General features: G+C 43.4%; 1 protein-coding gene across 1 annotated transcript in view; it reads left to right on the top strand.

Moving 5' to 3' along the window:
• LOC309559554 (gamma-aminobutyric acid receptor subunit beta-4-like) overlaps window positions 1-11755 on the top strand; it is a 218524-nt gene extending 206769 nt beyond the window's left edge. Inside the window, exons 7-9 of the mRNA XM_082262856.1 lie at window positions 1693-1845; window positions 7195-7451; window positions 10600-11755. Coding sequence (XP_082118982.1) covers window positions 1693-1845; window positions 7195-7451; window positions 10600-10968 — 779 coding nt within the window. The 3' untranslated portion in view covers window positions 10969-11755. The remainder of the gene's footprint in view (window positions 1-1692; window positions 1846-7194; window positions 7452-10599) is intronic.
• Window positions 11756-12136: the final 381 nt, after the last annotated feature.

Here is a 12136-nt window from a genome sequence, read left to right as displayed (position 1 = left end):
TCCTGAAATCCATCTGCCTTTAAATAAGGCATACAAGCAGTTCTGCTTTAAGGCCGGAATGACGGCGTAGCACCCCTACTGGACACTGATAAGAACAGATACTACCCTTGATCATAGCCAAAAGGCCACTGTGACAGCCAATCACAATGGTCACATAGTCACCAATCCTTCCCACCAGCCCGAGTGTTGTTTAAAGGGACCACAGGGTGGGCAGTGAGGGGTTAATATGATCATATTTATATTGATCAGGTTATGATAACATGGTCAAAACAGTGTTTTGATCAATCAACATCTACTTCCCTGTGTGCATATCGATCGAATGGGTAGTTGACTATAGATTGTTTATTTCGAACAGAAGAGACTGATCAGAAATTTGGTCATTTAACGAAGCATGTGTGGCCACCATAAAAGAAAACAGTAACCTGTTTTGGCCAATTTTATTTTAAATTAGAATATTTAGACGTTTAATAAGCAATTTTTTCTTTTTTTTGTAATTTTAATATCTAAAAATAAAAATCTTTAATTTGAAAATAAATATTTAAAGCCAAACACAACAGAAACACAATACAAATGATTTCAGCTCTGTAGTATTTTTTTTTTAACGCGAACGCGACCAGTGTTAAGTACCTGAAATAGTATCAACCTCTTGCAATCCTCTGTACAACAGAGCTTAGGTTGGAAAAGAGAGAAACAGCTTGTGGGTTGTGCTGCAGTGTACAGAAGGCCCCCTAGAAATGTAATTTCCTGTGTGATTGGCTCACTGATTTTCCCAGAAGCCTTCACCAAGATACAAGTCAGATTTTAGGCATCCACTGCAATAAAATTTTCAGTTTTGGTGAGATACTCCCCATAGGTTAAATATTTTTAGGGGGGGTTCCAGACCCTGCAGCTTTTCTCATCAGAACACTGAGAGTGCACCAGGTGACTAGAATGAACCAGACCCTCCCATTCAGAATAAGTCTGCAATGGACATGAGGAAACATACAGATATTTCTTCAGAGCAGAAACAAGTAGGAATCTGCTACAAAGTTTGCTAAAAATCCCTGCAGTGTATATAGATCACCCAGAGTGGATTTTTTTTTTCACCAACAAAAGTGGAGTCATTCTTTAAATGCAGCAGAGAAAAATCAGGTTTCTTGCCCTACCAAAGCAATACACCAGACCTGCGTGTCATTTTATGCCCCAGCCTCCCTTCTGACTTCTACTTCTCTGATCCAACAGCTGTGTGGCTTTCACAAATCTTCTCTATTGCACTTAGGCAAACATCTTACAGGGCTTTTGCTATGCTCCTCATGCCTCTTATATACTTTGTCTAAATAAGTTGAATGCAGTAGTAGCCAATCTGTTGTTATTCTGGCCACAGCAGCCAGGATCTGACAGTTCTGAACCTGGAAGTGCTCAGAGCTTAGCACTTCTAGGTTCAAGTGCCCCAGGGGAGAAATTGAGATTTTGGGTCTCCCTTTGGCTTTCCATCCCGAAGGCTGCAGGGACCCAGGTGAGCCTAGGGCATGCCTTAGTGAGGGGGCCCTGGCGGAGGGGGGAAATAGCAATAACATCTTACAGGGGATCTAACCCCTCCATACTCCATCTGGAAATGTAAAATATATAGGAGAGAATTAAAATTGAGACAAAGCTAAAATAATCTTCTCTATATAATACATAACCGTTTCTACCACCTATTCTGTTCCCCAGGTTCCTATCCCCGTTTGTCACTGAGTTTTCGTATTAAGAGGAACATTGGATATTTCATTCTTCAGACCTATATGCCATCTGTCTTGATTACCATACTGTCTTGGGTATCCTTCTGGATCAACTATGATGCCTCTGCAGCTAGGGTGGCGCTAGGTATGTATTAAAAAAAAAAGGTATCACTAAAAAAAAGCTTTTCTTTTTCTCCCTATAATTCCCTCTCAAGCCTCCATGTTATATATTTTATTTTGGTTTTTGGTATCTAATATTAATATTTTTTTAACAACCTTATCCATGTTGTTAATTGTATCCTTTTTTTGTTGCAAGTATGGGCTCTATTACTTACCTAAGCTTTGTCTTTTTTATTTTTTTTCTCTCTGTAAATTTTTATGATGAAAATTTCAATAAAAATATATAGAAAAAAAAAAAAAAGAAAAGAAAAAGAAAAAAAAGAGGGGAAAAAAAGAAAATAAAGGAAAAAGGAAAGAAGAAAAAAAGGAAAGAAAAATAAAAAGCTTATATAAAAGAAAACTTCAGGTAGAATAATACGGTACAGCCATGGGAGGACTGGGAGGGGAATTTTCCAAGGCATGTTTGGCTGGTGGCCCTGAATGGAGATATTTCACCATTCAAAGTCTGATCAGAGCAGAAAATGTAGGAAATGACGCACGGCGGATGTTACATAGCTACCTGCTCCCCATTTTATATCTGTGACCGCAGCTTCCAGCAGAAGGATGTCTTCCAGGAGTTCCTTTGAGGCATTGAAATATCATGTGACTGAATTTCCAAGAGCCACAAAGGAAGGTGATGCTGGAAGATGTGAAGGTGCATCACAATAAACCATTATTTATACTGGAATAGACAATTATTATGCTTGATATCCAGGAATTCATTGGCTCATAGGGTGTACCATCATCCCTATACCATTAAAAGGACAGTAGTGCCACACTAGTTCATACAGACCATAAAAGATTTTTATTCTGCAAACAAAAGCAAGTGCGTTTTGGGGGCTCAACGGTATATTATGCAGGCACTTGGACAAAGATAGCCTATCTAGATGGGCAATCTTTGTCTAAGCACTTGCATGATCTGTGCATGTCTACATGGATTCCAACTTATGCCGACCATACATGGTTTGAACCGGCTGAGATCCAAACCATTAATTTATTTTCCAAACCATTATTGGATTAATCAAGTTGGGTACAACCAGCCTGTCGGATTTGCTTGTGATTATCGCAAGCGGCTGCTATAGCCACTAGCGATAATCACTGTCCTCTCCCTCCCACCCCGGCCGGGAGCAGACAATGCTTGGTAGGAGGGATTCCCCTGTCAGCACTGTCTGTGTTGATGGGGGAATGGAGCAAATTTCTTTCCAGCAACTGGTGGTTGCAGGAAAGAAATCGTCACCGCCTATTGAAGAAGGGGAAGTATTGAGCCTCCGAAACACATTGGATTTATTGCTGAATTAAAAATGTATGGACTGTACAAACTAGTGTGGTGCTCCCATCCTTTCAATTTTCAAGTAATCTCCTTCAAAGGATCCAGTAGGACATCACGGTTGTTGGTGAGCAGCGTCCAGGACCACACAACTTATAGTTGATTTACCAAAGGAAAAAATAGACTATGCCCTTTGCAAAGTGGAGTGGCACTCTGCAAGCGCAGTTGCACTCTGCAAGTGCAGTTGCTCCAGAGCTTAGTAAATGAGGTGAAGCTTCACTTTGCAACGAATACCCAATCACGTGCAAGGAAAAAAAAAAAGGGATTTTGGACTTATTGTAAAATCAATTTCTCTGATGTTCATTGACGGACACAGCTCCTGATATTCTTAACCATTGGGTTAAAACACCCCTCTACAGAAGTAGGACACTAGGCAGAAAAAAAAGTCTGGCTATGCCTATGGGCAGTCCCAGGGGGTATACTCCCTCTCTCTGCTATAGGTACTGTTACAAGCAGTGTCAGAGAAAATACAACTCCACAGAGGTGTGGGTGCTGTGTCCGTCAAAGAATATCAGAGAAATGGATTTTACGGTAAGTCAAAAATCCCATTTTTCTCTTTGGGGGGCTGAACTAAAACAACTGGATCCCACCTGAAAAAAAACAATACACCCTCAAAGAGGACCAAGTCCTCTAAAAGGCAGCCTGCAAAACCTTGCGGCCAAAAGAGGCATCGGCAGATGCCAACACATCCACTTTATAGAGCTTTGATAAAGTATGCACCGATGACCAGGTGGCTGCCTTGCAAACCTGCGTCACTGACACTTGATGACGGAAGGCCCAGGAGGCACTGAGCGCCCAAGTAAAGTGCGCCTTGATAGGGAAAGGAGGAACCTGACCCCTGATGCAATAGGTCTGAGTCACCGTCTGTCTGATCCATCTGGGAATGGTCACAGAGGAAGCGAACCCTGTCCGAGAAACATCTGTAAGCACAAATAGTGAGTCTGACTTGCTAAAAGACTCCATAGCTGCCAGGTACGCCCTAATTGCCTGAACCACACCCAAGGCATGCAAGGCAATTTCCTTTGGATGTTTTGGCTTGGGACACAGGGAAGGCAACACAATGTCTTCATTCAAATGGAAATCAGAGAAAACCTTTGGAAGGAATGATGGACAGGGGCAAAGAACCACCTTATCTCTGTGAACCACCAAGTAAGGTGAGCGACAGGATTTCGCCAGTCAACACAATGTCTTCATTCCCACCTTCTGAGACAGCGTAAACAAGGGAATCTCCCGAAGAATCTCAAAGGTAAACTTCTTGAGGACAGAAAGCAAAAAATTGAGGTCCCATGGCAACAACGAAGAACGCACTGGAGGAACCAAATGGCAAACACCCTGAAGAAAGGTACGCACCAGGGAGTGTGTGGCCAAGGGTCGTTGAAAGAAGACCGCCAAAGCTGACACCTGGCTTTTGATTGTACTCTAGGCCAATTTCTGTTCAACCCCCCCCCCCCCCCTGAAAGAAGGTCAAGATCGAAGCCACCTAGGAGTAGTGAGGATGAACCCCAAGGGACTCACACCACGCGATGTACGTCTTCCATGTATGATAGAAGCCAAGCCGTCAAAGCCAGCGACTGTAAAGCAGGGTGGCAGATTGGCCCTTGGGACAGAAGATCCTCCCTTGGCGAAAGCTTCCATAGAACGTCGGCAACAAGTCAAACCAGATCAGTCTACCAAGCCCGGCGAGGCCAGTCCAGGTCCACTAATATGACCAGAATCTCTTCTGCCTTGATCCTGGGTAGAAGTCTTGGCAGAAGCTTGAGAAGAGGGAAGGCGTAAATCAGACGATACTGCCCCACAAGGTCACCAGCGCGTCTGTGGCGTCCGCCGGAGGATCCCGTGACTGTGCCACGAACCTCTGCCCCTTTCTGTTGAGCCAAGACGCCAACAGATCCACCTCAGGGGTGCCCCACAGGAGACACAACTGATGAAACACCTCTGAATGAAGAGACCATTCCCCCTGGTCCAATGCCTGCCGACTGAGGTAATCCGCCTGACAGTTTTCCACTCCAAGAATGTGTACGATGGAAAGGGCTGGAACGAACCTTCTGCCCAACTGAGAATGCAAGCTACCTCCAGAGCCTTGAAGTAAAAGGTCTTGAACTGTCCCAAAGAGAGCCTGTAAGTGAACCGGGGACAGACGTTGGAAGGAACAAATCTTTCCAGAGGTTAAGAACTAGACTCGATCTTGTAGCCGGACCATATGACTTTATGCACCCACTTGTCTTGTACTGTGGAAGTCCACGAGTCTGGGAACCAGCGAAGACTTCCCCCACCCCAGATACGGGTGAGGGCGCACGTTCAATCTGAAGGGGCCTTGTCCTCGGATCTGAAGAAGCCCGCTCTTGACTTGCCAGACCAAGTTCAGTTGGATCCTCCAGAGGAGGCCCTGAAGGGCTTTGACCTCGAGGGACGAAAAAACTCCTTATGAGCCAAGAAGGAGGGCCCACGTCTACCGCGAGGGTCTGTGCCCTTCGTAGCCTGTGGAAGAAGGGTATTCTTCCCCCCCTGTGAGATCTGGAGACAGTTCCTGTCTCTCAGTTCGGTGCACTGGATGCTGGCGGTCAAATCAGTCCGGGGCTCCCTGATGGGACGGAAGAGCCTGAGAAACACAAAGGCAGGGGGACCCCCTTCTGCCGCCTAAAGAAGCGATCAAGCTGCTGTATAGCAATTTATATCACTTCTACAAAAGAACAAGAATTGCCAGCTGAAAATTTTGATACTGGGTGGGAATTGGTTAAAAAAATTGTAACCAAAATGTTATACAGTTGTTCTATCACTTGATAAAAACGTCATATCTCAATGCGTTTCATAAACAAATGACGCTTTTCCACTGCATGGTACGGCTCAATTTGATGCTTTTCCACTGCATGGTACCGCATGGTACGTGTTAGAACGGTTCGGTACGGTTTGGTACAGCGGAGCTTTTCCACTACATGGTACGGCTCGCTTAAACAGTACCACCTGGGTTGGGGTTCCAAGCGGGCCGTACCTATACCATATCCCACAATCCTTTGCATGCATCCTTGATTGTTTGTCACTACTAGCCACTGATTGGTCAGAGAATCATTGTAATCCCACCTACTTACTACTTTAGTGGAAGAGCAAACTGAGTCGAGTAGAGCCTATACAGTGCTGAAACGTGCCGACTCGTACCACGCAGGAAAAGCAAACTGAGCCGAGCTGGGCCAAGCAGGGCAGAGTGGAGCTGAGCCGGTATTTGCAGTGGAAAAGTGCCAAAAGAGACAATGAAACAATAAACTATATCCTTTAGGACATATCCCCCTTTCTCCATGTCCACCAACCACTAGAACTGCTACACTTTGGATGGTAGACTTTCTTCAACTGTCCCTTCCATGAAAGGGATACTTGGTTGTACTTTCACCTCCCCAGGTCAAAAGTTCCCAGTCCTCTACTGACGAACACTGGGATGGGTACTGAGAAGCGCCTAGTACAAAATCTCTTATCACTTAAAGGTCTTTTGAAACATTTACGGATAAGAGCAGCAAATACAACCAATGTGTTTCTGGAGGAAAGCTTCCCCCTTCTTCAGGCTTTGCGTATTAGATGTTGTTAGAATCACGATGAGATGCAATAGAAGATCTATATTAAGGCTTGATAAAGCCAGCAATAGTCCTAGTGCCATTAAGAGATAATAGTCTTTATCTAGCCTTAACATAAGCCTTCTAATGCATCTTATTGTGATTCTAATAGCATCTACTGCTCAAGCCCTGGAGAAGTGGGAGGCTTTTCCCCTGAAACATGTTGGCTATATTTGAGACTCTTAACAAATTAACGTTTTAAAAAGACCTTTAAATGATATGAATTTCTCAGTATCCATTGTTTACCGCCAGCTAAGTGATTTTCGTTGTGATCAGAGAGGTAACAGCCTCGGCCTTTATTACGTATGAGCTGCTTTTGAAGGAAGATGAACGCCATTGTAAATGCATTAGAACCAAGTCTGAGGTGAACGAGTCCAGCTCTAATTCATGAGTTTCTTCTGTATTTCAGGAGTGACTACCGTACTGACGATGACAACGATTAATACCCACCTGAGGGAAACCCTGCCTAAAATCCCCTACGTGAAAGCAATTGATGTGTACCTTATGGGATGCTTTGTGTTTGTTTTCCTGGCTTTGTTGGAATATGCTTTTGTAAATTACGTGTTCTTTGGCCGGGGCCCTCAGCAACAGAAGAAATTAAACGAGCGAACAAATAAATCGATTAATGAACGGCAACGCTACGAAGAACGGAGATTAAGAGAACAGGTAAGTGGCCCTTATTAGAAAATGGTGCTACAGATTTCATGGATATTCCGTTAGCTACAAATTTGTATGATCCAGAGTTTTGGCTTTCGAGAAATGAGTCACTGATTGTCACGTATACCCCTACTATTGGTGGCCAGGCACTATAGCTGGCTTTATGTTCTTCTTCTATAGCAGCCCCCTTTCCCATAAGGCAAGCAGGTCTACCGGTACTTGGTTGCCCCCTGGTTCTATACATAATGCTATAGTGCCTAACTATCATGCCAGGGCAGGCGTGAGCTAAGCGCAGTAAACAGGTACTTTCTGATGGCAGTCAGATTGGTCCAATGACAGTCCGGATTCAGGGCTGGCAAAGTTCATGGAGTAGTTAGGGTCAAATCCATGGTCACAGGGCAGGCAGAGTTCAGAGAGTAGTCCAAAGTCAATAAGAAGGAAATCCAAACTAGCTGGCAGGGCGAGGATCAGACGAAGGCAAAGGTCAAGGCACAAGAACAAGGTAGGCAATCAGGCAGCCTAAAGCACATGTTGCAAACAATATCACAAGCATGGCACTAAGGGCTTGGGAGGCTTAACCACTTGACCTCCAGAAGATTTACCCTGCCTTCAAGACCAGGCCACTTTTTGCGATACGGTACTCTTGCAATTCTGTACCCAAATAAAATGTATGTAATTTTTTTTCCACAAATATAGCTTTCTTTTGCTGGTATTTGATTATCACGTTTTTTACTTTTTGTGCTATAAACGAAAAAAAACTGAAAAAAATATATATATTTTTTTTTACTTTCTGCTACAAAACATCTTCATTAAAAAAATAATATCCCAATAAGCGTATATTGATTGGTTTATCTGAACATTATAGCGTCTACAAACTATGGTATATATTTAAGGATTTTTAATTTTTTTATACTAGTAATGGCTGCAATCAGTGACTTATAGCGGGACTTATTGCGACGGACAATCGGACACTAGCTGATGCTTTGCAGGAACCAGTGATACTAATACAGTAATCAGTGGTAAAACTGTACTAATACAGTTACTGTACTAATGACTGGCTTGAGAAGGGGTTAAACATCTAGGGCAACCAAAGGGTTAACTGTGTGCCTAGCCAGAGTTTGTGTGTACTCTATGCCTTACTAGGGGAAGAGATGAATTCTAGTCCCTGCTTTGCAGGAACACATAATCTATCCCTTCTTCCCTGTCAGAATGGCGATCTGCCTTGTTTACATAGTGTAAAACTGTGTTGTTTACCGACGATTGGCAGGTGCCGGGGGACATCCAGTGCCTGGCACCCGCAGATCAGCTTTTGCTGTAAAGAATCAAAGCAGAAGCCGCCTGCGCGCCCCCTGCAGGCAGAAGTGCAGGATCACGTATATATATATATACATGATCCTGCACAGAGCTGCCACCTCGTGGCAGTAAAACTGTTATAGGGCGGTGAGCAAGTGATTAAAACGGGTTTGGCCTCCACCCAGAGGCTGTCTACATGAATCCCCCAGCATGTGGACTGGGAGAGTGCAGCTCAGCCAAAACCAGGATGCTGGAAAAAAGCCAGCAGCTGCCATGGAACTGGAGCGTTACACGTTGCTAACACTGGTCTCCGAAAGTGTAAAAGCGTATGTAAAGCTAAAAAGTTTGTTTTTAGTATTGGATAAAGCAGCGAGTGGTTGAAACTAAAGTTTATTCCGTTAATAATTACCCATCCCTGGTTCCTTACAACCACCCCCACCCTCCAGTTCAACTTTAAGAACCCCTTTCATGTGTTTTTCTTTTCTTTCTTTGTCCAGTTAGGTAGATTTTCCTTTACAATAGTAAATCTATACAAAGTGATGTAGAATTTCCCTCTCAGACAGATCGACACGTTGAGGTTTCTTAGCTCAAACGGTACCAAAGCAGTAAGTTTACTCCACGCCAAATATACACTATATTACCAAAAGTATTGGGACGCCTGCCTTTACACGCAACATGAACTTTAATGGAATACAGAAGCCACCTGATTTTGTTTGGGCTAAATTTGGGAATTGTGGACCTCTTCTTCTTACACTATAACTGACTCACCCTTGTAACCTGATTTAATGTACTTTGGTCTCTCTCTGCTTCCTTGAAATTTGTACCCAAAAAAGATCCCCTCTGTGCTATTATAACAACGACATTATGCTCCTTACACTATATTGTCAAAAGTATTGGGACGCCTGCCTTTACACGCACATGAACTTTAATGGCATCCCAGTCTTAGTCCATAGGCAGTGGCAGCTGGTGTGTCATCCATGCGTCCGGCCAACTAATCTACATGCGGGGCACCAGACGCATGGAGTTCAATGGGGATTTATTTATTTTTTAACCATGTGATTAGAGCCAGAAGCTCTCACAGGCTAAAAAAGGGTGGGCTCGGGGCGCAGTGAGCCCACCCAGTTGTGTGACAATAGCGAATGAAAATTCGCTATTGTCACATGGATCCTCCTCCTGGCCAATCAGGAAGCGGGTCATGAAACCTGTTTCCCGAATGGCCAAAAGCAGAGGCCATGCTATTGGCCAATGAGGAGGAGGAGGAGGGAGGAGACGCCAGGGAAGCCGTCGCTGCCAGGGGAAGCCGCTGGAGATGAAGCTGATGGGAGACTTCTAATGGGGCCAGGCAGGAGTGTTCCAGGGCATCTTTACCGCTTTAATGTAAGTGAGCCGGTGATGGGGGGGGGGGGCTGGTGTGTGAGCTGGCGAGCTGGTGTGGTCCGGGGGGGGTATGGTGTGGTCCACCTGCCCATGGAGCACCAGCCGCCACTGTCCGTAGGGTTGACTGATGGGTGTGCGGGCAGCGAGATCATAGGAAGACATCAATGGATGCCTTCCCAGCATTGTAAGCCCACTGCAAGCGGTTTAAAGCTATCCCCATGCATGGGCAGAACTTTTTCATGTTAGCTACATGTTAAAAACTGAAACTAAAATTGAAACAGAATAAGGGTTTCTTCTTGGCTAATACCTTAATAGAATGCCCAAAAATTGCTCATGCATAGGGAGGCCTTTTGTCAACTTTGGTAAAATCCATGTATAAAACTGTATCTTCTGCAGGAAAAAGCAAAAATGGACAATGTTTCAGCTAAATAACAGCATGTGTCATATATGTATTATGTGATTATGATAACCATGTCCATTTCTCTAGGTTGACCCGTATGGAAACATTCTTCTTAGCACCCTTGACATGAGCAGCGAGTTGATGTCAGCCGAGATGGGAAGCAGTATTGGTGATTCCCGGAACTCCGTCCTGTCATATGACACCTCAGGGATCCAGTTCCGCAAGCAGCTAACATCTAGAGGGGACACTTTTGGCCAGACTCCCCTGGAGCGCCATGTTCCTCTAGCAGCCACACGTGGACGTGCCAACTGCCGCCTCCGGCGACGCTCTTCTAAGTTAAAGCTTAAGATTCCAGACCTGACAGATGTCAGCACCATCGACAAATGGTCTAGGATCATTTTCCCCATCACATTTGGATTTTTTAACTTGGTTTACTGGATGTACTATGTCAACTGAAGCATTTTCATTGCCCTTCACCCTAAAGCTGTGCACACCCTTCCTTCCACAGGACACGAGCTTCACCTAAAATCTCTCACCCCCCTCTTGCTTCACAGTTTGATGTCTGGGCCAGCGACAGGAGTAGCCATTCAATCCTACAAAAGAGGGGGGAGGAGAATTGCACTTTTTTGTCACACTTTTTTTCATCAAGTTTCTAAAGGTTTTTCCCTTTTTTTTAAAACCGAAAAAAAGTTTTCATTTTACCTGGAAGTAGATTATGGCTGGGTAACTGTGAGTCATTTTGGATGTTATTCTGAAGAAACCTTTTCTCGCGACTTAGTTTAATCATTGTAATAAATTATTGTGTTAATTTAAGATACTCCAATACAGAGTATGAGGAGTAAGTAGAACAAGGTTAGGCGATACCGGCAATTATTTCCTCTCTTTATGCAGTTTAAAATAATTATTGCTACATATTGTGGAGCTATAAAGGCACAGATAAGACTCTGTAGAGCAGGATATTCCCAGTTGCAAGCTTGAATTGCACATGATGGAGTTGATGTCTTGACGGAGAGCCTTTGATTAAAAATTTTATTAATAAATGGGGGGGAGAAAGGGGGGGGGGCGTAAAAAAAGCCAAATACAAAATTAAACATAATGGCATGGCAAATCCAAAACATAATATTGGGGCTAGTCAAATTTATTCGGGTGGGGGTCATCAAAACATTAATACATATCGCACAATTGAAACAAAATATGTTTTAAAAAGCGAAAAAATTGTGCATTTTAGAATCTCTTTGTGCATTTTCTGCTATTTAGGCCGATAATGCAAACTGACTATTGAACCTTCATCTATGATCACCTTAATTTGACTTGGCAGATGCAAATTTTACATATTAGACAATAGAAAAATAAATAACTAAGATGCAAAAGGCCTTGATTCACTAAAAGTAGGTAGATACGCTTCTTCAACCTCAGTTTACTTTTACCCATTTGTGTTTTTTTTTTTTTTGCTTGATTTGTGAAGGATGACAATATTTTAGCAATTAAAAATTTGAACATTTTTATTAATTAAAAAAAAATAAATTCTGAAAATATCACTTTTACCCATTTAGCAAAAAAAAAAAAAAAAAAAAGCTTTAAAATAAATCAAATCTAAAGTATGGGCAGTTTTGGGACTTTGAAT

Source organism: Pelophylax lessonae, assembly GCF_965119305.1.
Source record: "Pelophylax lessonae genome assembly, chromosome: 7".
Lineage (NCBI taxonomy): Eukaryota > Metazoa > Chordata > Amphibia > Anura > Ranidae > Pelophylax > Pelophylax lessonae.
This window is presented reverse-complemented; position numbering and strand designations above follow the sequence as displayed.